The sequence below is a fragment of the Acipenser ruthenus genome, unplaced genomic scaffold (genome assembly GCF_902713425.1).
Source record: "Acipenser ruthenus unplaced genomic scaffold, fAciRut3.2 maternal haplotype, whole genome shotgun sequence".
NCBI classification, from domain to species: Eukaryota; Metazoa; Chordata; class Actinopteri; order Acipenseriformes; family Acipenseridae; genus Acipenser; species Acipenser ruthenus.
This window is the reverse complement of record NW_026708617.1, coordinates 2,615-30,000: the sequence shown is the minus strand read 5'-3', so window position 1 is coordinate 30,000 and position 27,386 is coordinate 2,615. Positions and strand designations below refer to the sequence as shown.

At 43.9% G+C, this 27,386-nt stretch overlaps 2 protein-coding genes across 3 annotated transcripts; one reads left to right on the top strand and one right to left on the bottom strand.

The window, feature by feature from the left end:
- Positions 1-1,454: 1,454 nt before the first annotated feature.
- LOC131734731 (7SK snRNA methylphosphate capping enzyme-like) lies at positions 1,455-10,081 on the bottom strand. Of its 2 annotated transcripts, XM_059021444.1 has the most exons (6): positions 9,784-10,081; positions 9,154-9,603; positions 5,454-7,509; positions 4,647-4,865; positions 3,573-3,699; positions 1,455-2,814 (listed from the first exon to the last, which is right to left on the bottom strand). In XM_059021444.1, the coding sequence occupies exons 3-6, from the start codon at positions 7,395-7,397 to the stop codon at positions 2,759-2,761; spliced, it is 2,346 nt and encodes a 781-aa protein (XP_058877427.1). In that variant the 5' UTR covers positions 7,398-7,509; positions 9,154-9,603; positions 9,784-10,081; the 3' UTR covers positions 1,455-2,758. The 2 variants fall into 2 exon arrangements, with proteins under 2 accessions (XP_058877427.1, XP_058877426.1); XM_059021443.1 differs by lacking the exon at positions 9,784-10,081 and having other exon boundaries at positions 9,154-9,743.
- A 6,320-nt stretch (positions 10,082-16,401) lies between these two features.
- On the top strand, positions 16,402-26,667 carry LOC131734733 (zinc finger CW-type PWWP domain protein 1-like). The gene is made up of 14 exons (XM_059021447.1): positions 16,402-16,518; positions 17,011-17,077; positions 17,241-17,431; positions 17,566-17,682; positions 18,654-18,774; positions 19,353-19,428; positions 20,276-20,380; positions 20,981-21,070; positions 21,672-21,750; positions 22,005-22,066; positions 23,545-23,599; positions 23,775-23,912; positions 24,990-25,070; positions 25,697-26,667. The coding sequence occupies exons 6-14, from the start codon at positions 19,363-19,365 to the stop codon at positions 26,140-26,142; spliced, it is 1,122 nt and encodes a 373-aa protein (XP_058877430.1). The 5' UTR covers positions 16,402-16,518; positions 17,011-17,077; positions 17,241-17,431; positions 17,566-17,682; positions 18,654-18,774; positions 19,353-19,362; the 3' UTR covers positions 26,143-26,667.
- Positions 26,668-27,386: the final 719 nt, after the last annotated feature.

Here is a 27,386-nt window from a genome sequence, read left to right as displayed (position 1 = left end):
TCCCCGTCCCTCCACTGCACTGGGGGACACAGACTTGTCCCACATGTATATTGAGTAACTGCACACTTGACTTTTTGTACAAAATAAACTAAATTATATTAATTTCCATGAAACACTGGCGGGCTTGTGATGTGTCGATGGAGCATCCTTCTTTCTGTAGAGCAGGGTTCCTCAAACCCCAGTCCTGGGAGACCCCCCCCTGCTGTGTCATTGTGGTTTTCATTCCAACTGAGCTCTCAAATTACTGAACTAGACCCTTAATTGAACTGACAATAAGCATAATTAGACCTATTTTTAATTGTTTTCAGCTCTTAAAACAGTTTTTATCGGTACTTGAAAGCTGCAACAGTTTTAAGAGCTGAAAACGTTTTTTTTTTTTTTTTTTCAAGTCTTAAGCAGATGATCATTCCAAGCCAGGACCGTCCCGCGGATCCCCCTGCAGATCGCGTCTCGCATTGTGCCGTGAGGGTAGCGTCACGCCCTGCGTGCTTCAGCCTCGTTCGGTGCGCGGGTCCGTGAGTTGTAGTGAGAGGCGGGCAGCGTTTGCATCACGATGCGAGACCAGCAGCGTGTCACTGTGAGGTCACGTCTGCTGCAGACCCGCGCTGTCGCGTGGAGTTTAAAATGGGATTTGTTTTGTTGTTGAAGTTTTTAAAGAGAGGTCTGAAGCGTCGTTTACCTTAGAGTGTTCGAAAGAGTCAGACTCAAGACACACACACCCTACACACACACTGAGACACACATTCACAAACCTACACAAACCTGCACAAACACAGAGACACACATTCAGAAACCTACTCACACTGAGACACACATTCAGAAACCTACTCACACTGAGACACACATCCACAAACCTGCACAAACACACTGAGACACACATCCACAAACCTGCACAAACACACTGAGACACACATTCACAAACCCACACACAGAGACACACACAAACCTGCACACACACTGAGACACACATTCACAAACCTGCACACACACACTGAGACACACAAACCTACACTCACACTGAGACACACAAACCTGCACAAACACGCTGAGACACACATTCACAAACCTGCACAAACACAGACACACATTCACAAACCTGCACACACACAAACCTGCACAAACACTGAGACACACATTCACAAACCTACACACACAGAGACACACAAACCTACACTCACACTGAGACACACAAACCTGCACAAACACACTGAGACACACATTCACAAACCCACACACACATAGACACACACAAACCTGCACACACACACACTGAGACACACATTCACAAACCTGCACAAACACGCTGAGACACACATTCACAAACCTGCACACACAAACCTACAGACACACAAACCTACACAGACAGAGAAACACACAAACCTGCACACACACGTGTGCACACCACGACATTCACACACACACACACACACAGAAACAAGAGACTGAAAAGCAGATCCAATTGAAGCTTTAATATTATGCAAAACAATGTGGGATCGACCAGATGAAAAATCATCCCGGTACATCAGAATCATCCTAAACAGAACCTGGGGGGGGGGGGGGGGGGGGGGTTTAAAAATAATAAGAATTCTCTTTGGGCTCAGTCATTATAAAGACAATCCTCTCCTCTCCTGTTGGGACCAGCCTGACCAGAACTACTGAATGCATTCCAGACCTTCTCAAGATGGCTGCCTCTGATTGACACACAAATTACAAAGGTGTATATCAGACCTTCTCAAGATGGCTGCCTCTGATTGCCACACAAATTACAAAGGTGTATATCACACCTTCTCAAGATGGCTGCCTCTGATTGACACACAAATTACAAAGGTGTATATCACACCTTCTCAAGATGGCTGCCTCTGATTGACACACAAATTACAAAGGTGTATATCACACCTTCTCAAGATGGCTGCCTCTGATTGACACACAAATTACAAAGGTGTATATCACACCTTCTCAAGATGGCTGCCTCTGATTGACACACAAATTACAAAGGTGTATATCACACCTTCTCAAGATGGCTGCCTCTGATTGACACACAAATTACCACCAGATGTAGATCAGACTTTATCAATAACATACACACACATCTTGATCAGCAGTCTCGCGTTTGCATTTTTAAACGGTCTTCAACAGGAAGTATCCCATCAGTTTCAGTTTGAGTTTCATCAAGGACGGACAGCGAAAACCCAAATAATACCCCAAATTGTGGGGAACAAACAAACCCCTTCACAATCCTGTTCTGTCAAAGACAAAAAAAGAAGTTTTTTTTGTGTATGTATGGGGGGGTGTTTTTGAATTCAGGTCCTTAGTAAAGTCAGTGTAGATTCCTCCTCCTCTCCCCCCCTTCACAATAAAACTCATTTTCCACAGCAGGATAATCTCGTCTGTGGAGTCAGTCCAGAGGAAAGGGTTCTGCACTGCGCTGGGATGTGTAGCTGATCGATCAATCCGTTTTTTGTTTGTCTTTTTTTTCCACAAAAAAAAAGTATTTATTAATTCAAATAAAAAAAAAAAAACGAGCAAGTTAAGTCAGCGTTTGGCTTAAACAACTTCCTCATCAACAAACGAAAAAGTTTATACACAGAGAGAGAGAGAGAGAGAGAGAGATTATTTTAAAATCCAAAAATGCTGGGTGTTGTGTGTGGTTGTTTTTTTTCTTCTCCCAAACTTCCTGTTTTTCTTCCTGTCGTTTTTAAATGTTCTTACTTTTAAAAGATAAAGAGAGAGAAGGAAGGCGGAGTATCCCGGGGCTCGCTCACTGCTCCACAGAGGGCAGTCCCTTGTGATACAGATAAATCGGTCTCTGAAATCCTGCGGAGAGAGAGAGAGAGAGAGAGAGAGAGAGAACACGACTAAACATCGGTCTGCACAACCAAACTGGAGCTAGCCTGTACATACAATCATGAAGGAATCACTTAGCAGATGCTTTAAAAGATGCTAGGGGACTTTTTTGACCTGAAAAAAGAAACAAGGACCAGGGGTCACAAATGGAGATTAGATAAAGGGGCATTCAGAACAGAAAATAGGAGGCACTTTTTTTACACAGAGAATTGTGAGGGTCTGGAACCAACTCCCCAGTAATGTTGTTGAAGCTGACACCCTGGGATCCTTCAAGAAGCTGCTTGATGAGATTCTGGGATCAATAAGCTACTAACAACCAAACGAGCAAGATGGGCTGAATGGGGCCTCCTCTCGTTTGTAAACTTTATGTTCTTATGTTCTTATCCAAAGCCACTGCCAGAGACTAGCGGGTGAGAATCTATATATAGTGTGGTGCAGTGTGGAGTAGTGGTTAGGGGCTCTGGACTCTTGACCGGAGGGTCGTGGGTTCAATCCCAGGTGGGGGGGACACTGCTGCTGTACCCTTGAGCAAGGTACTTCACCTAGATTGCTCCAGTAAAAACCCAACTGTATAAATGGGTAATTGTATGTAAAAATAATGTGATATCTTGTAAGAATTGTAAGTCACCCTGGATAAGGGCGTCTGCTAAGAAATAAATAATAATAATAATAATAATAATAATAATAATGGGCTGCCGGTTGTGTTTTGCGCGCTGCGCAGGACTGACCTTTGTGGGCGCTGTGGGGGGTCCCCAGGAGCTCGTAGCTGCTGAACCCCACCTCCGGAGAGATGAGGTACGAGGAGAACTGATCCGGCTTCAGGCGGATGTTGTAGTAATTACTGCAAATAGTTTCCTTTCAACGAGAAAATAAAGTCATGAACACATGAATAAATACATGAATAAATACATTACACAAGATGGGACTGAATGGACGATAGATATTTATATATATATATATATATATATATATATATATATATATAAAGTCATGAACACATGAATAACTACATTAATAAATACATTACACAAGATGGGACTGAATGGGCGATAGATATTATATATGTATATAATGTATTTTATACAAGATAAAACCGATCATTTATTTAACCCATTCAGTGCCGGTCGCCCTTATTTGAGGTCAGGGGCTAAGTTTGTAATATATATATTTTTAAAATGATTATTTTAAATTTTGTTTTAACTGCATCATCTACCCTGTTCGTTACTATTTTAAAAATTCTCTCTTAACTATAACTAATTTTTGTTATTGAAAAACTTTTAAAATCGAGGAGTGGAGTGATTTACAGTCATGGGTGGAAATACAAGACTCCCGTTGCACAGCAGGGTCACCCGTTCCAGCTGGATCAGCCCCACAGTGTGCCTGCCGGTCGGTCACACAGACAGACCCCGCACCTGGGGGACCCCCTGTGTCTGAGCTCTAAAATTACTGAACTAGACCCCTAACTGAACTGATCGTGTGCTTAAATCAGACCTTTATGATTGTTCTCAGCTCCTAAAAAAAAAAAGTAGGCGATTACTTATAACATTTTATAGTTAAGTTTTCTTAAGTAATCTGCAACTGTTTAAGAGCAGAAAACAATAATAAAAATCTAATTAAAAAGTCTAATTAAAAGCAAATGATCAGTTGAATTAAGGGTCTAGTTCAGTCATTAAGAGCTCGGTTGGGATGGAGACCGGCAGGCACAGCAGGGGGGTCCGTCCCCCCCCCCCGGACCGGGCTTGGGGTGTCCCTGCTCTATCCCTGTAAAGCGTTTTTTGGCGCGTCCGCTCCGAGCGACTCACCGTGAGCTTCTTCCTCTTCCCGTAGGACGTCCAGGGCTGGGGCTCCAGGATGAAGATGCCCCCTGGCTGCAGGTGGCGGTACACGCGCTTGAAGAGGCGCTTGAGCCCCTCGTCCCCCCAGTTCAGGTGAACCCACTTGGAGACGCTGAGGCAGAGAATGACGTCGTACTCTGGCTTCTGAGTGAGGAGGAGAGCATCCTGCTGCAGGACATAGTTACACTGAGAGAGAGAGGGGAGGGAGAGGAGAGGAGAGAGAGAGGGAGAGAGGGAGAGGAGAGGGAGAGGGAGGGGGGAGAGAGAGAGGAGGGAGGGAGAGAGGGAGGGAGGGAGAGAGGGAGAGGGGAGAGAGAGAGAGAGAAACAGAGGGGGAGGGAGGGAGAGAGAGAGGGGGATAGAGAGAGCGAGAAACACAGGAGAGAGAGAGATGAGATAAATCATACAATTAGCAGTTCATCACGCTTAATAAATGTACAAAATTAATCCATTTAATTGCAAACGTTTTGACACAGATTTTTTTAGTGTTTCTAAATGCAGCACGGTCGAATGTTTAATAGTTATGAATGAAATAGTCAAGTTATTCTGTCACACACACACACTGTCTCACACTCAAATATTCACAATGTCACACACACTAAAACAAACAGAGAGAAAAACACACACATACAAAGAAAGAAACAAATGCACGCACACACAGTGTCTCACACTCACATAATAATTACAATAATAAATTGCAGTAACATTTTAAAATACAACTTCTTTTCATACATAAATAAAACAACCACTACAGCGAAGGCAGCGTCCCCTCACCTGCAGGAAGGAGACGTTGTCAGGAAACTCCCCCGCGGCGCCGGGCAGCACCCCGCAGACAGGGGGCGCCGCGATGGGGCCGTGGCAGACAGCCAGCGAGTCCGGGAAGCGCCTCCCGGGGGGGCCCCCCCCCGCCCGCTCCGACAGGTAGTGCCGGATGTTCTGCCTGGCACAGTGGATCAGCCCTCCGTCGATGTCGACGCCCACGATGCGGGCGGGGCCGCAGTCCCTGGCGATGGCGAGGGTCAGGTGACCCGCGTTGCAGCCCAGGTCCAGCACCGCCTTCCCCCGGAACCACTCGGGCTTCAGAACCCCGGCCCGCGGGTCCTCCGACCAGCCCGGGTTGCGGTAGCCGTAGTACTTGTTGTAGTTTCCGTACTGGAACTTGCGCTGTTTGTGTTTGGGGCCTGGTTTGTTGTTGTTGTTGTTGGGCAGTTGCTTCTTCCCAATCCCTCCTCCTCCTCCTCCAGCCTTTCCCTTTTCCTGTTCCTGGGCGAGTTTCTTCTCCCGCTCCCCAGCGCCGCCCCCAACAGTTTCCAACTTGCTGCTCGAGACCCTGCGCCTCTTGCGCTGGCGGGACGACGTGGATGAGGGATGAGAATTCGAAGGCAAAGACGACGAATTGTTATCATTACCAGCAGCGGCGCGAGCGGCTGGCAGAAGGGGCTGCACCACCTCGTCCCTGCAGTTAATGGAGGTGTTCAGCTCGTAAGGCTCCGGGACTCCCGAGGAGGGAGGAGAGGGGGAGCCCGCAGCGGCCGGGGCAGAACCGGCAGACGCCCTCCGAGGAGGAGGAGGAGGAGGCAGCGGCGACATCAGCAAGGCGGGTTTCGTCGTCCCCGCTGTCCCAGGACCCCCGTGCTGCACTGGCCTTGCGGAGGGGGAAGAGGAAGGGGAGGGAAGGACGGAAGCCGCTGAAAGAACAGAGGAAGGTGGAGGTGCAGCGGGAGGAGGACACAGAAAAGAGTCAGAAACACTGGAAGAAGCAGGAGGAGGAGGAGGAGGAAGATGATGAGGAAGACGGTGATTAAGAGAAGCGACGGCGGATCCCTCAACCGCTGCCACGGCCACCGGGGGCGTCTGTCTCGGTTTGTGGCCCGCAGTCTCAGCTGGTTGTTCGGGTGCCGCGTTACCCGAAGGCTGGGTTTGGGTTTGGGTTTGGGGGGGTCCCCCTGCCCCTCCCGTCCCCCCTCCTCCTCCTCCTCCTCCTCCTCCTCCTCCTCCTCCTCCTCCATGATGCCTGTGCCTGTGCCTCTTCCTCCCCCCTCCCTTCACGGGGGACACCAGGACGTCGCCCCCACAGTTCAGGTTGAGCGGGTCGGTGATGTCTTTGGGGATCAGGATCTCCACGGGCTCCTCCCGGTTCTTCCGGGGGAGGGGGGAGGACTTGGGGGTCTCGGCGTTGAGCGCCCGGTTCACCTCCTCGTCCAGCAGGCTGTTCAGGTTTAAGGGGTCGAAGATGTTGCCCCCCAGGAGGAAGTTGGTGGGCAGGACGGGGTCGGACTCCGAGTTAGCCCGCCTTCGTCTCTTGCAGCCTGGGTGCCTGAATCCGATATTGACGCTGTTTCGCCTTTTGTTGGGCTTCTGTGCCTGATTATAATGCTGCTGCTGCTGCTGCTGGAGCCCATTTTTAGGTTTCAGAAGCTGCCCTGCCCTCTGTTCCCCCTCCGTTCCTCCACGCGCCTGTGCTTTGGTCCCGGCTGCTGCGCTGTTGGAAGCAGCGCCGGCTGGGTCGGAGGCCCCTCGCTCGGGGCCCAGGCTGGCCCCGCTCGAAGGGGCGGAGTCGTTAACCCCGTCCCCGCCAGGCTTAGTCCTTCGAGACGCAGAGGGGCTGCAGCAGCCAGCGAGGGAGGTGGAGCGTCCAGCGCGCTGCACCTCCAGAGGAGCCGAATCCCCCGCGGTCTCTTCCACCGAGACCTCGTTCTCCACGGGCATCTCGATCATTTTTATTGTTTTATTTATTTTGTGTTGTTGTTCTTGTTGTTGTTGTTGTTATTATTGTTATTTCAGATGCGGCCTTTGCTCTCTTGCGCAGTCGTTTGAGAAAGGCATTGAGCTGTAGTGAGAAAGAAAAATTACAATCAAAATAATTATTTATATCATCATTATTATTGATTATTATCATCACCATTATTATTATTATTATTATTATTATTGATGATGATGATTATTATCGTCATTAGTATTATTATTCTCATTATTATTATATATTTCTTAGCAGACGTCCTTATCCAGGGTGACTTACAATAGTTACAAGATATCGCATTATTTTTACATACAATCACATTATACAGATATCACATTATTTTTACATACAATTACCCATTTATACAGTTGGGTTTTTACTGGAGCAATCTAGGTAAAGTACCTTGCTCAAGGGTACAGCAGCAGTGTCCCCCCCACCTGGGATTGAACCCCCGACCCTCCGGTCCAGAGCCCCTAACCACTACTCCACACTGCTGCCCTATTCTCATCATAACAGAAGACGTTCCAGTATGTTTTGTTCATCTTGTTGTTTAGAGTCAGTTAATCTTACCTGCTTACCAACCCCCCCCTGCCTTCTACTGAACAACTAACATACTGTCAAGCGATACGTGACTGCACTGCAAGCAACACACTGCACGGTGCGCGCACACACACACACTGAGACACACACACACACACACACTGAGACACACACACACTGAGACACACGCACACTGAGGCGCGCACACACCGAGACACACACAATTACTTACACACAGAAACACAATCACTCACACACTGAAACACACACACACAATCACTTACACACTGAGACACACACAATTACTTACACACAGAAACACAATCACTCACACACTGAGACACACACAATTACTTACACACAGAAACACAATCACTCACACACTGAAAGACACACACACACACAATCACTCACACACTGAAAGACACACACACACACAATCACTTACACACTGAGACACACACAATTACTTACACACAGAAACACAATCACTCACACACTGAAACACACACACACTGAGGCGTGCACACTGAAACACACACACAGACACACACACTGAAACACACACACACAATCACTCACACACTGAAATACACACACACACAATCACTCACACACTGAAATACACACACACACAATCACTCACACACTGAAATACACACACACACACACACACACACACACACTCACACACTGAAACAGACACACACTCACACACACACACACACTCACGTTTGCATTCCTATATTTGTGTTTACTTCTCATTGACTCTCACTATATTTTTTATTTACTCTTTCTAACTCCAGTCACACAAAACTCCACACGGGGTGAAAGTCGACAAAACAAACTAAATATTTTGGCACACTTCTTTATTTATTTATTTATTTTTTTTCTACTAAAGGGGCCGTCCCCACAACATCATTTTTTCAAGGAGTTACTTATCTTTGGTGGGGACATTTTCTCAAATTTTGTCCCCACAAAAGTCAGTAATACTACACACACTCTCTCTCTCTCTCTCTCACACTCACACTCTCTCTCACTCACTCACTCACTCACTCACACTCACACTCTCTCTCACACACTCACACTCTCTCTCACTCACTCACTCTCTCTCTCACTCTCTCTCTCACACTCTCTCACTCACACACGCATATACTTTCTCGTTGCCAGACAGAAGCGGTAACCAGTACGTACGTGTGGGTCCTGCAGGTTCTGGCTCAGCGGGTCCAGTTTGGGACGCAGCTGTGGTTCCAGTTGCAGGCTGAGCTCCGCGCTGCTTGCGAGTTTCCTGCCTGTATCCAAATAACGACGATCTCTGCTCGGTCGTGCACCACGAACACCGCCGCCCGCCTCCTGTGCGTGGCGTGGCGTGCCGTGCGTCGCGCCCACCCCACCTCGGGTCTCTAGACGGTGGAGGCGATTTGCATAAGGCCCCCGCCCCTTTCTTCAGACGTCGTCCGCGCTCATGAATAATTCATAAGCTACGGGACCTCTTTTGGACAAGAATTAAAAAAAAAAAAAAAACACACACACACCACCAAACTCTCTCTCTCTCGCTGGTGCCGCCGCTTCTCCGCCTTCTTTTTACACCCCCCACCTCCTTTCCGAGTTTCTTTCTTTTTTTTTTGTTGTTGTTGTTGTTCTCTACAGATAAAACCAAAAAAAAGAAATTAAATTCACACAACCAAAAAAAACTGCCTTGAAACGGCCCATTTAAGCGCTCGTAACTTGAAAAAAAAATTGTAAAAAAAAATATATATATATATATATATATACAGTATATATATATATATATATATATATTAAAGTACTGTACTGACCCACCCGTGATAGATATATATATATATATATATTGACTTGAGTTAATGTTTAAACTCGGAGCGTGTCTGTGTGTCTGTGTCTAGCTGTGAATGTGAGAGCGAGATCTCGCACCCGCCTTATATGCGCTTTATGAAGCTCGAGCTCCTGCTTGGTTCTCGAGCTGCGCTCTGGCGTCTCCTCCAGCCTTTATATCCCCCTCGTGCAGCCCTGGAAAAAAAACTGATGGGCAGCCACCGCGACGAATCAGGCGGCGACCCCTTCCACGCATCAGCCAATTGGGCGGCGAGAGGGCGGGGTTCGGAGATGAGCAACCAGGTAGCGCCCACCAACAATGCCTGCTTGGTATACACGTTCCTTACATGGTATTGAATGAAATAAAAAATAAAAAATAAATACAGGAGTAACAAAACCCCGCGTCCAAGAAAAAAAAAAAAATTACCGAAACGACATTAAGTTGACAGTGATTTTTTTTCTCTCGCGTCTCAGACAACTGACACCATTTTGTTTGTGCGTTTGCGTCTAAAACAGGCGAGCGCCGCGGACACCCCATCCCGTGTAAACAACCTTCACAGATGTTTGTGTTTTCGAATTTGAAAAAAAACAAAAAAAAGATTGTAATTTCTGTATTGGGCTAACAGATCGCAATACGGCTTACGAGAGTTAATTTGAGGGGGGGGGAAACTGATGCCAAGGTGATTACCCCCCACCCCGACCGCCTCGTTTGCTTTGCAACGTGACGTGTAGTTTGCAAAAGGGGGGGTCTTTCTCTTTCCGCGGAGGATTCTGGTACTTGTAGTTTTTCTTGCAGGTCGCTTTCACCATTGCAACCCGCGGCTGTGCAAGTCCAGACAGATCAGCATTTTTTTTTCTAGAAACCTTCCCCTCCCCTTTACAACTCGCTGAATCTACTTTCATTATTAGGCGTTATGTGGAGCACGTTTTCTGGTCAGGCATATTTTGTAGTTTGGTCAATAATGGCGAGCTTTGCTTTGTATAGTATAGCGTGGTGAATGTTATATACTGATTGAGTAAATGCAGTAACTCATACCTGGCTCTCAAAAGTTTGAAACAACGAACCATTAAAAAAAAAAAAAAAAAACTCAACAAAGTCTTCTGAAAAAAAAAAAAAAAACGCCCGTGTTAATTATGTTTGACGTTTATGAAAAGTTTTGGTTTTTTTCTGTGTAACACAAAAAAAACACACATTTTCTTCCCCACTGTTACCATATAAAGATGAAGGATCACGATGATTTTTATTATTATTATTATTATTATTATTATTATTATTATAGAACTAAATAGATTAAACTAGCTTATCCCTGTTTTATTCAATTTTGGTTTTGAGGATTACAGACCGTGTCAGATGGGATCCTTTTTTAAAACCGATCAAAAAAACAGCATATATCTGTGAAGATATTATAATTAATTATAAAGATAGTCAAATTCACTCAGGACGTGGTGTTTTTTTTATGAGGCTGTAATAACCGGGTTACAGGTATATCTAATTAATTGTGTCGGACATGTCTAATTAGTCGAAGCGTCTTTGTTTTTAATTTAAATCTGTTTCAAATGTTAACGGCTGTTGTGTACAGCGCACGCGGCAGCCTTTCGGTTATTTTTTTCTCACGCGCGGATGTTCTTGACGGAGGCTGCAGGGGAGCTCGCGAGGAAGAGTTTCGCGCCGAATTTTAAAAAGAAGCGGCGGTAAATTAAAACAAACGGTTTCCCCAGTGATATTTATTATTATATATTTTTTTCCTAATATAATTTATCTTGCTCTTTTTTTGTTTGTTTGTTGTGGTAATTGTTATTATCAACAACACCGAGGTTGTGGGTCGTGAGGAGAATGGAGCAGAACTACGGTAAAAAAAAAAAAAAAAGAAAAAAGTACATAAATAAATAAATAAATAAATAAATAAATAAATAAAGTTTGTGAAGAAATTGTGTGTAATTCTTGTAATGAATACAAATTAAATGGCGCTCATCTAAATTAACGCCAGACTAGCCGGTAACATCTTAACTGTAAATTGTATAAACAATTAAAAAATAAACTGAAGACTGTTTATATTATTATTATTATTATTATTATTATTATTATTATTATTATTATTATTATTATTATTAAACTTTTAAGTCTTATCGCTGTCACTGCAGCGAAATATTTTGACTGAAATGCTACTAACACTAGTCAGGGCTGTGAGGTAACGTTTTGAAAGAAAATAGTTTGACCCAATTTTCATGTAAGAAATCAATATACTGTAACTTTTTACTTCAACGTAACCTCGTAAATTTTGGGCTGAAAAAAAAAATATTCGGGATGAGGAGGGCCATGCAACGTGAAAGCATAGTCGTATTAATTACTGGCGTTGTACCAGCCAATGATACCCTCACTACTGCAAAATATAACATTTGAAATACAGCAAGGACATTTTCGATTTACGGGTCTAATCGTTTGTATTGGCATGTTATCATCTTAACGTTCCTGGCTGTACACGTTGGTTAGACCAAAAAAATCACTTTATTTATCTATTTATATATATATATATATATATATATATATATATATATATATATATATATATATATATATATATATATATATTACCGTAACAACATATAGAACTATTACATTGAGTTTGAAATGCTGACCATCGCTAAAAGTCAATTTCATCGTTCATTTACCGCGTTGTAAAAATGTGTAACTCAAATGAGTACTGTTATAGTAGAAATGTTGAGGCAAAATTGATATATATATATATATATATATATATATATATATATATATATATATATATATATATATGCTTTACCACACCTCTCTGTGCTTTACAATGCTTCCCTATGCTTTACCACACCTCTCTGTGCTTTACAATGCTTCCCTATGCTTTACCAGACCTCTCTGTGCTTTACAATGCTTCCCTATGCTTTACCAGACCTCTCTGTGCTTTACAATGCTTCCCTATGCTTTACCAGACCTCTCTGTGCTTTACAATGCTTCCCTATGCTTTACCAGACCTCTCTGTGCTTTACAATGCTTCCCTATGCTTTACCACACCTCTCTGTGCTTTACAATGCTTCCCTATGCTTTACCAGACCTCTCTGTGCTTTACAATGCTTCCCTATGCTTTACCAGACCTCTCTGTGCTTTACAATGCTTCTCTATGCTTTACCAGACCTCTCTGTGCTTTACAATGCTTCCCTATGCTTTACCAGACCTCTCTGTGCTTTACAATGCTTCCCTATGCTTTACCAGACCTCTCTGTGCTTTACAATGCTTCCCTGTGCTTTACCAGACCTCTCTGTGCTTTACAATGCTTCCCTGTGCTTTACCACACCTCTCTGTGCTTTACAATGCTTCCCTATGCTTTACCCTCTCTGTGCTTTACAATGCTTCCCTATGCTTTACCAGACCTCTCTGTGCTTTACAATGCTTCCTTATGCTTTACCAGACCTCTCTGTGCTTTACAATGCTTCCCTATGCTTTACCCTCTCTGTGCTTTACAATGCTTCCCTATGCTTTACCAGACCTCTCTGTGCTTTACAATGCTTCTCTATGCTTTACCAGACCTCTCTGTGCTTTACAATGCTTCCCTATGCTTTACCAGACCTCTCTGTGCTTTACAATGCTTCCCTATGCTTTACCACACCTCTCTGTGCTTTACAATGCTTCCCTATGCTTTACCAGACCTCTCTGTGCTTTACAATGCTTCCCTATGCTTTACCACACCTCTCTGTGCTTTACAATGCTTCCCTATGCTTTACCAGACCTCTCTGTGCTTTACAATGCTTCCCTATGCTTTACCAGACCTCTCTGTGCTTTACAATGCTTCCCTATGCTTTACCACACCTCTCTGTGCTTTACAATGCTTCCCTATGCTTTACCAGACCTCTCTGTGCTTTACAATGCTTCCCTATGCTTTACCAGACCTCTCTGTGCTTTACAATGCTTCCCTATGCTTTACCAGACCTCTCTGTGCTTTACAATGCTTCCCTATGCTTTACCAGACCTCTCTGTGCTTTACAATGCTTCCCTATGCTTTACCACACCTCTCTGTGCTTTACAATGCTTCCCTATGCTTTACCAGACCTCTCTGTGCTTTACAATGCTTCCCTATGCTTTACCAGACCTCTCTGTGCTTTACAATGCTTCCCTATGCTTTACCACACCTCTCTGTGCTTTACAATGCTTCCCTATGCTTTACCACACCTCTCTGTGCTTTACAATGCTTCCCTATGCTTTACCAGACCTCTCTGTGCTTTACAATGCTTCCCTATGCTTTACCAGACCTCTCTGTGCTTTACAATGCTTCCCTATGCTTTACCAGACCTCTCTGTGCTTTACAATGCTTCCCTATGCTTTACCAGACCTCTCTGTGCTTTACAATGCTTCCCTATGCTTTACCACACCTCTCTGTGCTTTACAATGCTTCCCTATGCTTTACCACACCTCTCTGTGCTTTACAATGCTTCCCTGTGCTTTACCACACCTCTCTGTGCTTTACAATGCTTCCCTATGCTTTACCACACCTCTCTGTGCTTTACAATGCTTCCCTATGCTTTACCAGACCTCTCTGTGCTTTACAATGCTTCCCTATGCTTTACCAGACCTCTCTGTGCTTTACAATGCTTCCCTATGCTTTACCAGACCTCTCTGTGCTTTACAATGCTTGCCTATGCTTTACCAGACCTCTCTGTGCTTTACAATGCTTCCCTATGCTTTACCAGACCTCTCTGTGCTTTACAATGCTTCCCTATGCTTTACCACACCTCTCTGTGCTTTACAATGCTTCCCTATGCTTTACCACACCTCTCTGTGCTTTACAATGCATCCCTATGATTATGCTTTGCAGTGCTTTTACTGTGGGGATGGTTAGGGAGAGCTTGCCGTGGAGTACATGTTTAAATATTTTTGTTTTATTTAGGTAACTGGAAGCCTGCGATGCCAAAGAAGCCCAGATTCGCTCCGCTGATCAAAGGGGAGTGGGAAGGAGGGAGCAAGAGCAAGGCCGAGAGGAAGGGAGGAAGAGAGGAGAGGAGCACAAGAGAGGGAGAGGGTGGGACAGAGCCAACATTTCTGGCAGTACAGAAGAAAAAGAAGAAAGAGAAAGCTGTAGAACTGTACAGAGAGGAGGAGGAAGGAGAGGAGAAAGAGGTGAAGAAGAGGAAGATAAAAAGAGAGAAAACAGAGGAATCTGACAAAGAGGGACGGAGAGAGGAAACAGTGCTGACTGTACAGAAGAAAAAAAAGAAAGAGAAAGTTGTCGAGCTGTACAGAGAGGAGGAGGAGGAGGGAGGAGAGGAGAAAGAGGTGAAGAAGAGGAAGATAAAAAGAGAGAACATCGAGGAATCTGACGGGGCTGGAGAGAGAGAGTCCACATTTCTGGCCATACATGAGAAAAAGAAGAATGAGAAAGCTGAGTCGTACAGAGAGGAGGAGGGAGGGGAGGGGAAAGAGGTGAAGAAGAAGAAGAAGCAGAGGAAAGGAGAGAAGACGGCGGGCTCCGACGAAGAGGGAGAGAGAGAGAAGAAGAAAAAGAAAAAAGAGGAGGCTCCAGGGGGAGGGGAAGAGAGGGACTCGACGAGGAAAAAGAAAAGGGGGGATGGTGTAGAATCAGAGGAGGGAGAGAGAGAGGAGGCACTGCCCAAGAAGAAAAAAAGAGAGAAAGATCTGGAATCTGACAGGGAGGCGAGCACGACGAAGAAAAAGAAAAGAGAGAAAGTGACAGAATCAGAGGAGGAGAAGGAGGAGGAGGGAGAGAGAGAGGGGGAGCATGTCACAAAGAAAAAGAAAAGAGAGAAAGTGATCAAATCAGGAGTGGAGGAGGAGGAGGGAGAGAGAGAGGGGGAGGGTGTCACAGAGAAAAAGAAGGCGAGCGAGGGGGGTAAACCGAGCAGGGGAAAGGGGGATGGAGAGAGAGGAACGAAGGAGGAGAGACGGAGGGAGAGGAGAGGCTGGGTGACAGCGCCCAGAGAGCAGGGGGAGGGAGAGACTGACAGGCCCAGCAGTGTAAGTGTGTGTCAGAGAGGAAGGGTTGAGATGGTTCTGTAAACTTGCAGGACCCCGAATTCAATTCCAAAAGATAGTTTAAATCATAAAAGGAAAGGGAACTTTGAGAAAACCAGACTCTCTAACAGGACAGTGTAATCGTGTGCGCCTCGTTGTAGCTCCTCCACAAAAAATCTCCTAGAATGTCGTTTCAGCTCCCCTTGTTCCATATAGCTGGGGGGGGCTCTCCTTAGTGATTTCCTTAGCTGGGGGGTGGGGGCGGCTGGGCCCCCCCTCATTTTAACCACTGCTCAAGTGTATATATATATATATATATATTTTTTTTTTTTTAATTACTGTTAAATTGAATGCAGAAATAAAAATTAACTTAACAATAAATGTTTCGCTCCCAGAAAGACTTCTCGCTGAAACGTTTGTGTCGCCAAAACTTTTACTGAGTTTCTTTTTAAGTGCTTCTACATTTGAGCACTGCTGGCTGTTTATTTTTATTTTTTATTTTTTTATATATATTGTTTCGTCTTTTAAAAGCGTAAGTAAAACTGTACAGGTGCAGGATTAATATTTAAACAGCGACCCACCTCTGTTTAGATTGATCGGAGCTGTATGACTTGCTGTACCGATTGTGTCTTTACCTGTGCAGGTGTATAGGACGTGCAGCTCCCCTCTGTCCGACAGCCAATACAATGAAATCTTCCAGTCTGTACTGCAGCAGGGCTTGGACAACTGCCTTGGTAAGTAAGAACAAGGGACAGTTACATTTTTTATCACAGTTCAAAAGGTAACACCATACACAGTGTTTCATATTGTATTTTACATAAGAACATAAGAAAGTTTGCAAACGAGAGGAGGCCATTGGCCCATCTTGCTCGTTTGGTTGTTAGTAGCTTATTGATCCCAGAATCTCATCAAGCAGCTTCTTGAAGGATCCCAGGGTGTCAGCTTCAACATTTTAGTAGTGTTATTATTTGCACTGACTGTAAACTGCACTGTATTTAAATATAAAGTTTGCATTGTAACCCTGCGCTGCCCTGTAACACCTGTGTGAGTCGCCTGGGATAAAGGAGTCTGCTAAAGAAATAAATAATAATAAGACTTTTCAACTAACCTCCGATATCAGAGTCATGCATTGATCTTGCTGCTGATGTTTAGATTCAGTTTGTGTATCGTTTTTTTTGTCTCCGTCGTCACATCCTGTCTCCTTTTTTAAAAATTTTTTTTTACAGAAGACACCGTGACAGTCTTAAATGAAGTCGAGTCTCTGCAAGCCAGCATTGATCAACACTGCAAAGGGTAAGAACTAAAAGAGGGGCAAAACTAGAAGAGTCTCAGTCAAGCAGACCAGCGTTTGGGCTCTAGTGTCTTCATTAGTGTTATTGAAACTAAACTGAGTCGAGCAGGCCAGCGTTTGTCCTGACACTAGAACGTGATGTAGTCGTGTGTTCTTGTTTTCCAGGGACGATGCAGAATTTTCAGAGACCAAATTCCTAAATCGGGGCAAGGATTCGGGCAAGGGGAAGAAGAAAGCGGGGGGGCTGCCTCTGCACAAGACTGGGGGCCGAGAGAGGAGCAGAAACCCTGACCAGCTGACCCCCAAGAAAGAGAAGAAGAAGAAGAATGAGCAAAGAGAAGAGGGGGATGAAAGAGGTAGAGCAGCCATAGCTGTGCAATGATGTCATGCGTTAGAACATTTGGTTAAATTCTACAGTGAACTGTGCCTTTGAGCTGGTAGGTAAGCCCTGCTTACAGTTTGTGAGCGCCTGTTTGAATGGTTTCCGCAGAGCAGTGTGAGTGCTGGGTGCAGTGCTGCAGGAGAGCCTGTGGAAAGTGGAGGAAGCTGCCAGACAGCATTGACCCTGCAGCCCTGCCTGAGGACTGGACCTGCAGCCACAACACAGGTGAGCAGTCTGTATTTTTGCAGTTTCCCCACGCTATGCTTATACTATGCATTTAACAAAGTTTACCCTGGTTTGCCATGTTTTTAAATCTGCTTTACCAGACCTCTCTGTGCTTTACAATGCTTCCCTTTGCTTTACCACACCTCTCTGTGCTTTACAATGCTTCCCTATGCTTTACCAGACCTCTCTGTGCTTTACAATGCTTCCCTATGCTTTACCAGACCTCTCTGTGCTTTACAATGCTTCCCTCTGCTTTACCAGACCTCTCTGTGCTTTACAATGCTTTGCCGTGCAGTCACTGTGCTTAGTTACACTGTGCTGTGCTTTTACTGTGAGGAGACTTTTATAAGGGTTACAAAAGTAGTCGAGTTGCACTTCCCCAGGCTGTCTCAAGGGGGCAGTTTGTATCCAGATAAAACGATCACTGTTTAAAAAGACATGCATGTCAAATACGGAGCTCAACTGTAGTGTTTACACAGCAGGGTGTGTGTGAGCAGCGTGAAGTTACTAATTCAGTACTTATCCTTTCCATAGACACATCCAGGGTTGGAGACTCCCGTTGCACAGCAGTTTGATCCATTCCTGGTTTCAATAGGAGTTTAATAATAAGACACACCTGAGCTTGTTACCTAGACTCACTGGGGGCTAATCAAGCTCGCATTAAAACCATCATACAGATAGCCCATTAGAACCATCATATCACATTCATATCCATCGATGGAAATAAGACTCCTGTTGCACAGCAGTGTCGCCCATTCCAGGTTTTACTACCAGCTTGATCAGCCCCCAGTGTGTCTAGGCAACAAGCACAGGTGTGTCTTATTATTAAACTCCTAGCGAAACCAGGAGTGGATCAAACTGCTATGCAACGGGCGTCTTTATTGCCATCTCTTCGTATGGTATCGCGATATGTATCGTATTGTGACATTAGCGTATCGCAACCTGCTCAGAATGGTTTTGCTCCGTTTCAGACGCTAAGTACAGTCGCTGTGAGGCCCCTGAAGAGAGCTGGTCTGGGGGAGAGGACAGCACTGTCTACTCTGACCTTGTGCCAGGATCCATCGTGTGGGCGAGGCAGTGCGGCTTCCCGTGGTAGGACAAAGAGACACGGTCAACTGGGCATGTTAACTGATATAAGAGACAGGGTCGACTGGACATGTTAACTGATATAAGAGACAGGGTCGACTGGACATGTTAACTGATATAAGAGACAGGGTCGACTGGACATGTTAACTGATATAAGAGACAGGGTCGACTGGACATGTTAACTGATATAAGAGACAGGGTCGACTGGACATGTTAACTGATATAAGAGACAGGGTCGACTGGACATGTTAACTGATATAAGAGACAGATTACCCTTATACAAGTTCCCCACAGTAAAATCACAGCAAAGTGTTATAAAGCATTGTGAAAGCATAGGTAAGCATTGTAAAGAATAGCAAGGTGTGGTAAAGAATTATTAAGCATGGCAAACCAATGATAAACAACCACGGAAAATGCATGATAAAACTGCAGTATATGGAAAACTACAAAGCGGTGTGTAATTCAATATGTTTACCTAACATTAATCAGCAGGTTTCATTCGACTTTATGAAGCAAAATTAGTTAATTCTATAGGGGGATGCAGTGCTTTTTGCCAGAGCTTTACACTGATGGCTGGTTTGCAGGTGGCCAGCTATGGTGGACCAGGATCCCGACACTGGAAACTGTTTCCTATTCAAAAAGGAGTCGGACAAGGAACCAGTAAGTTCCTAGTTCAAAACAGAGCAAACCAAGACTCCTTCAAAATCCATTCTCTCACCTCTTATTAGCTTTATTAACAGTATCACTGGCACCTCCCTTTAAAGGAGCGCTGACCATCTTTAAAATCCATTCTCTCACCTCTTATTAGCTTTATTAACAGTATCACTGGCCCCTCCCTTTAAAGGAGCGCTGACCATCTTTAAAATCCATTTTCTCACCTCTTATGAGCTTTATTAACATGATCACTGCCACCTCCCTTTAAAGGAGTGCTGACCATCTTTAAAATCCATTCTCTCACCTCTTATTAGCTTTATTAACAGTATCACTGGCCCCTCCCTTTAAAGGAGTGCTGACCATCTTTAAAATCCATTCTCTCACCTCTTATTAGCTTTATTAACAGTATCACTGGCCCCTCCCTTTAAAGGAGCGCTGACCATCTTTAAAATCCATTCTCTTGCCTCTTATGAGCACTGGCAACATCATCACTGGTCCCACAGGGTTATATTTTCAAAGCGTTTAGTCCAGTCTTGAATAAACTCCTGTTTTATTGAAAGGCGAATAACACTTTTTGACTGGTATCAATCCTCTAAGCCGTGTAACTGAAGCTCTGTAAAGCACTATCCAGTTATTTGTTTCTCAGTTTTGTACATTACTGTTTAATTATTATTATTATTATTTTTTTTAAATAGGAGTTAATTAAAGACTGGAGAAAACACTTTAAAAATATGTTTCTTACTGTGTCCCTATGTCCCTTACTTTGTCCCTGTGTCCCTTGCTATGTCCCTATGTGTTATCCAGTGCTGTCAGCATGCGTTTTACTGATAAATCTTTGGTTGTGTTTTTGCAGTTGAAATGCCACCTGACTTACTTTGGTAAGCCTGCCACCAGAGCCTGGGTTTCAGTGTCGATGATAAAGAGCTTTCAGGAGCAACCGGAGACTGGCGTTGGGGCGGTGAGCTCTCCCGTGTCCCTCATACTGTCAGCAAATAACGGAACAAATACTGGCAGGAACTTGATTAATTCAGTGACTAGAAGTCTTTCTCGGCATCTTCAGTGTAAATTCAATGACTAACGTTTCCACTAGAAGTCTTTCTCAGCGTCTTCAGTGTAAATTCAATGGCTAACGTTTCCACTAGAAGTCTTTCTCAGGGTCTTCAGTGTAAATTCAATGACTAACATTTCCACTAGAAGTCTTTCTCAGCATCTTCAGTGTAAATTCAATGACTAACGTTTCCACTAGAAGTCTTTCTCAGTGTCTTCATTGTAAATTCAGTGACTAACGTTTCCATTAGAAGTCTTTCTCAGTGTCTTCAGTGTAAATTCAATGACTAACGTTTCCACTAGAAGTCTTTCTCAGTGTCTTCATTGTAAATTCAGTGACTAACGTTTCCATTAGAAGTCTTTCTCAGTGTCTTCAGTGTAAATTCAGTGACTAACGTTTCCATTAGAAGTCTTTCTCAGTGTCTTCAGTGTAAATTCAGTGACTAACGTTTCCACTAGAAGTCTCTCTCAGTGTCTTCTGATTTGATTCTGGCTTGCTTGTCTTGTTTAGTTTCAGAAGAAGGGAGGCCAGCGCGACTGCAGTAAGAAAGTGAATGAAGCTGTGAAAATGGCCAAGAAGGCACAGAAACTGAGCCTCAAGGTAAGATAATTGAGTTATTTAATCTCTTCCTTTATAAAAGTGTCCCACAGTAAAAGCACAGCAAAGTGTAATCAAGCACAGTAGCATAGGTAAGCATTGTAAAAACAGAGAGGTGTGGTAAAGCATAGGGGAGCATTATAAAGCATAGAGAGGTCTGGTAAAGTATAGGGAAGCATTGTAAAGCACAGAGAGGTGTGGTAAAGCATAGGGAAGCATTGTAAAGCACAGAGAGGTGTGGTAAAGCATAGGGAAGCATTGTAAAGTACAGAGAGGTCTGGTAAAGCATAGGGAAGCATTGTAAAGCACAGAGAGGTCTGGTAAAGTATAGGGAAGCATTGTAAAGCACAGAGAGGTGTGGTAAAGCATAGGGAAGCATTGTAAAGCACAGAGAGGTGTGGTAAAGCATAGGGCAGCATTGTAAAGCACAGAGAGGTCTGGTAAAGCATATTGAGAAAAAACAGCATGGCAAACCAGAGTATGGTAAATGCATAGCCATAGGAAACGCTTGGTGGGGGGGTTGTATTTTTATGTGTTATTTCTTTCTTCGGAGGTTGACTGAGGCCTTTTGTTTTGCTAATCCCCGTCTCGCTCGCTCTTTCAGAAGCGCTTGTCGCAGTTTGGGTTCGGAACTCGCTACGATGGAGAGGAGAGGCTTTCATCCGAGGACAGCGACACTGCAGGTGCAGCTCACGACAGCAAAACCTTTGGCCACGCTGTATAATACAAAATTAGATTTGCGTGATTTTTAAACAAATTCACCCTGTCTGTCTGCCTGTCTGTCTGTCTATCTGCCTGCCTGTCTGCTTGCCTGTCTGCCTGTCTGTCTGCCTGCCTGGCTGCCTGTCTGTCTGTCTGTCTATCTGCCTGCCTGTCTGCTTGCCTGCCTGCCTGTCTGTCTGTCTATCTGTCTCTCTCTCTGTTGTTTTAACAGAAGTCCTGGGGATTTTCCTGACAGACAGCAGCAGGAGAGGAGAGCGGTGTTCTCTCAGTGATGAGGTAAGATACAGTACAGCACACACAGCAGGTAAGCTCATGAATTCAGTAATGCAGGTATATCAAGCACTCCTTTAAAGGTGGTCCAGTGGTTAAAGAAAAGGGGCTTGATACCAGGAGGTTCCCAGTTCAGTCCCAGCTCAGCCACTGACTCCCTGTGTGTGTGTGACCCTGAGCAAGTCACTTCACCTCCTTGTGCTCCGTCCTGCGAATGAGACGTAAAACAAACGAGGTCCTATTGGAAGTGACTCTGCAGCAGCAGTTGTTGATGATGCAGAGTTCACCCCCCTAGTCTCTGTAAGTCGCTTTGGATAAAAGCGTCTGCTAAATTACTCATTAATAATAATAATAATAATAATAATAATAATAATAATAATAATAATAATAATAATAATGCTAAAACGAGCGCTGTGGTTTATTTGATAGTGTAACAGGCTGGAGGCTGGGCGAGAACCGGGCTCGTCTGCATTCGTGGTTTTAAAGTTTTTAACCTCACCTCACCTCACCGACGAGGGACAGGATCCGTAACTGCAGAGCATCAGAGTCCTAACTGGCTGCATCCTAGTTCACATTGTATTCTAGTAGTGTTATTATTATACATAGCATCCTAGTTCATATTGGATTCTAGTAGTGTTATTATTATACAGAGCATCCTAGTTCATATTGGATTCTAGTAGTGTTATTATTATACATAGCATCCTAGTTCATATTGGATTCTAGTAGTGTTATTATTATACATAGCATCCTAGTTCATATTGGATTCTAGTAGTGTTATTATTATACATAGCATCCTAGTTCATATTGGATTCTAGTAGTGTTATTATTATACATAGCATCCTAGTTCATATTGGATTCTAGTAGTGTTATTATTATACAGAGCATCCTAGTTCATATTGGATTCTAGTAGTGTTATTATTATACAGAGCATCCTAGTTCATATTGGATTCTAGTAGTGTTATTATTATACATAGCATCCTAGTTCATATTGGATTCTAGTAGTGTTATTATTATACACAGCATCCTAGTTCATATTGTATTCTAGTAGTGTTATTATTATACAGAGCATCCTAGTTCATATTGGATTCTAGTAGTGTTATTATTATACATAGCATCCTAGTTCATATTGTATTCTAGTAGTGTTATTATTATACATAGCATCCTAGTTCATATTGGATTCTAGTAGTGTTATTATTATACATAGCATCCTAGTTCATATTGTATTCTAGTAGTGTTATTATTATACATAGCATCCTAGTTCATATTGGATTCTAGTAGTGTTATTATTTGCACTGGCTGTAAACTACACTGTGTTTCAATATGAAGCTTGCATTGTAACCCTGTGCTGCCCTGTAACACCTGTGTGAGTCTCCTGGGATAAAGGGGTCTGCCAAATAAATAAATAATGATAATAATAACTCAACACTCGCTGCGCGTTACACTAGCAATGACTGAGTCTGTTTTTTTATTTTTTTTTATTGTAGGAGCATCGACCAAAGCCATCTAAAAAGCGCAAGAAGACACTCAGCAAAGGGAAAGGTAAGTCGAGGTCCGTTAATAGAGGTCCTGGAAAAGTCTATTGTAACCCGTGCAGATTATTCTTAGCTCTGATCAGTTAAAAAAAAAAGTGTTTGTAAGTCTATACAAATTGTCCATGACTCTCACTTCTCACGTTAACTTTATTTATTTATTTATTTATTTATTTTTACTAAAGATTTGAGCCTCGGAAAAGCTTGGCGCGAGAGAAAGGAGAAGAAAGGAGGGAAGGTGTCAGAGGAGACGGTAAAGAGCAAGAGCGTGCCACGATTCGGCACGAAAGAAAACAAGCCTTTGGAAATCTCCGCTCACAAAGGTAACGAATTGCAGGGAACAATATACAAGAAGATTACCAACACCTCTTATAACAGTGTCCCATAGTGAGAGCACAGCACACTGCGATACAGCACAGGGGGAGCATAGGCAAGCATTGTAAAACACACAGAGGTGTGGTAAAGCATAGGGAAGCATTGTAAAGCACAGAGAGGTCTGGTAAAGTATAGGGAAGCATTGTAAAGCACAGAGAGGTGTGGTAAAGCACAGGGAAGCATTGTAAAGCACAGAGAGGTCTGGTAAAGTATAGGGAAGCATTGTAAAGCACAGAGAGGTCTGGTAAAGCATAGGGAAGCATTGTAAAGCACAGAGAGGTCTGGTAAAGTATAGGGAAGCATTGTAAAGCACAGAGAGGTCTGGTAAAGCATAGGGAAGTATTGTAAAGCACAGAGAGGTGTGGTAAAGCATAGGGAAGCATTGTAAAGCACAGAGAGGTCTGGTAAAGCATAGGGAAGCATTGTAAAGCACAGAGAGGTCTGGTAAAGCATAGGGAAGCATTGTAAAGCACAGAGAGGTCAGGTAAAGTATAGGGAAGCATTGTAAAGCACAGAGAGGTGTGGTAAAGCATAGGGAAGTATTGTAAAGCACAGAGAGGTCTGGTAAAGCATAGGGAAGCATTGTAAAGCACAGAGAGGTGTGGTAAAGCATAGGGAAGCATTGTAATGCACAGAGAGGTCAGGTAAAGTATAGGGAAGCATTGTAAAGCACAGAGAGGTGTGGTAAAGCATAGGGAAGTATTGTAAAGCACAGAGAGGTCTGGTAAAGCATAGGGAAGCATTGTAAAGCACAGAGAGGTCTGGTAAAGCATAGGGAAGCATTGTAAAGCACAGAGAGGTGTGGTAAAGCATAGGGAAGCATTGTAAAGCACAGAGAGGTCTGGTAAAGCATAGGGAAGCATTGTAAAGCACAGAGAGGTCTGGTAAAGCATAGGGAAGCATTGTAAAGCACAGAGAGGTCTGGTAAAGCATAGGGAAGCATTGTAAAGCACAGAGAGCTAATTGTTTGAAAATGCTGAACCCTGTAATGGGGGTTTTCTGTGTTCTTTTCCTGAAAACTCCAGTGAGAAAGTTTGCTTTGCCGAAAACCAGAGACCAGAGGGTGCCGGGGGGAGAGAGGAGTCCAGACAGCAGGAGAGGAGAGGGTAACAACACACTGCATTCACTGACTTGCACACAAACAAAGACAACATGTACTGCATAGTGCTCCTACAGAACACCCCTTATATATAAAAGCTTCCCACAACAACAACACAGCAAGCGTAATAAAGCCCAGTGAGGTAAAGCATATTTAAAAAAAAAAAAAATAATAAAACATGGTAAACTAACCCTTATAAAAGTGTCCCATAGTAAAAGGACCGCAAAGTGTAATAAAGCACAGAGGTATGGTAAAGCATAGGGAAGCATTGTAAAGCACAGAGAGGTGTGGTAAAGCATAGGGAAGCATTGTAAAGCACAGAGAGGTCTGGTAAAGTATAGGAAAGCATTGTAAAGCACAGAGAGGTCTGGTAAAGCATAGGGAAGCATTGTAAAGCACAGAGAGGTCTGGTAAAGCATAAGGAAGCATTGTAAAGCACAGAGAGGTCTGGTAAAGCATAGGGAAGCATTGTAAAGCACAGAGAGGTGTGGTAAAGCATATTAAAGCATACAAGAAAAATAATTATTATGATAACATAACATTGAAATACAGACCTTTTAAAAAAAATCCCACTTTGTCCATTCTTTAGTTTTTTTGTTTTTTTTTCTTCCTTTATTCTCATTTTCCTCACAGCCTTCGCAGAAACGGGCGCCCCCCCTGATCCAGAGCAGGAGACCCTGTACAGCTTCACCTGGAGCAAAACCAGCAGCCAGGCAGCAGAGCTACAGAAGAGGGCAGGGGAGGAGGGAGAGGGAGAGGCAGGGGGGAGCCCAGATATGGGGCAGGGAGAGGGGGTACAGGAGGAGGAGAGCATTACCCTGGTGCTGAGGGGGGAAGGAGGGAGCGAGGGAGAGGAGGGGAGCGAGAGAGAGGAGGAGGGCTCCATAAACAAGGCTGTCCTGGGATACCCGGTGCAGGACAAGGGGTTTGATAAGGGAGGGGGAGGAGGCAAGGATCTGCCCATGTTCTCAGAAGATGATGAAGATGAAGATATGGAAATCCTAACGTGCCGACAGGCCGTGGAAACAGCGCTGGAAGAGGAGGAAGACTTCTCGCTCTATCTGTTTGAGGAAGAGTAGAATTGGTAATCGTCATTTTTTTTTTTTTTTTTTACTCATTATTAATATTATTAATAGTGGGTTTAGGGTTTGTGATGATCGCTGCTTTTTCTGAAAGACTGGAGAACGGCGATCCACGCAAACCCGAGCAGCTGTTCAAAAAAATCAGCCCGATCGACACCAGCGATCTGCGCAGAGGTGGAGCTGAATAATGGTTTCGTGCTGCTCTCCCCAGCGCTTAGTTATAATAATAAAATGAAATGCACCGGAGGGTTCCGCTCTAGAGCGGTCCTCTAACCTGCAACACCCCGTCTCACAATCCCAGCCTGTTACTCTTCAGTTGATTTCCTGACTGGTCATTTTAGTAACACACAGGAAGTACTTATTTATTTATTTATTTATTTATTTGCTTGCTTGGTTGTTCGTTAGTGTTTTTATTAAGAGGAGCGCTAGTCTTTTTACATAATGTGTAGCTTTCATCTTTAATTAAATTAAGTTCTTGAGTTAAAAGGGTCTTACTGTTTAAGAAAAAAATAAAATTAAATAAAGCAACCAGAAGTCTTTTCAGTTTGTTTCATTCGAAGCTTTTCCTCTTTCCGCTGGAGCTGTGTGCTGTCAGCCCTGTCAAGCCAAGATAAAGGTTACCAGTTTAGTTACTTTGATTATTTTTATTATTTATTTTTTTTTGCTCAAGTGCCAGCCTAAATTGACGGCCCCATAAATCAGTCATGAACTTAAAACATTAAAAAAATACTGCATAATACAGACAGGCAGGCAGGCAGACAGACAGACAGGCAGGCAGACAGACAGACAGACAGGCAGGCAGACAGACAGAAAGACAGGCAGGCAGACAAACAGACAGAGAGTTAGGCAGACAGAGAGACAGGCAGGCAGACAGACAGAGACAGGCAGACAGACAGAGACAGGCAGGCAGACAAACAGACAGAGAGTTAGGCAGACAGAGAGAGACAGACAGAGACAGGCAGGCAGACAAACAGACAGAGAGATAGGCAGGCAGACAGTGTCACTACAATGACAATGCAAACAGGCAGACAGACATGGTAGCACAAACTTAATTTTTAAATACAATTTTAACAGATAATTATTTATTTAAGTCTTTAAAAGTGCTATCTGCACCATTCATTCATTAATTAATTAATGATAGTAATAATAATAATGAACCTGTGTTAAAAGTGTTGCGTTCGTTATCAGCCCATGGGAACACTAGCCCCCTCCCTCTGCGCTCGGCTTCCAAAGAAAAGGGG

Excerpts from the sequence above, each read along its gene's own strand:
- LOC131734731 (XM_059021444.1), bottom strand. The coding sequence starts at position 7,397 with ATGATCGAGATGCCCGTGGAGAACGAGGTCTCGGTGGAAGAGACCGCG. Across the intron at positions 4,866-5,453 it reads ACAACGTCTCCTTCCTGCAG|TGTAACTATGTCCTGCAGCA; the intron begins GTGAGGGGACGC and ends TCTCTCTCTCAG. Across the intron at positions 3,700-4,646 it reads GGAAGAGGAAGAAGCTCACG|GAAACTATTTGCAGTAATTA; the intron begins GTGAGTCGCTCG and ends TCTCGTTGAAAG.
- LOC131734733 (XM_059021447.1), top strand. The coding sequence starts at position 19,363 with ATGGTGGACCAGGATCCCGACACTGGAAACTGTTTCCTATTCAAAAAG. Across the intron at positions 21,071-21,671 it reads CACAGAAACTGAGCCTCAAG|AAGCGCTTGTCGCAGTTTGG; the intron begins GTAAGATAATTG and ends TCGCTCTTTCAG. Across the intron at positions 23,913-24,989 it reads GGAAATCTCCGCTCACAAAG|TGAGAAAGTTTGCTTTGCCG; the intron begins GTAACGAATTGC and ends TGAAAACTCCAG.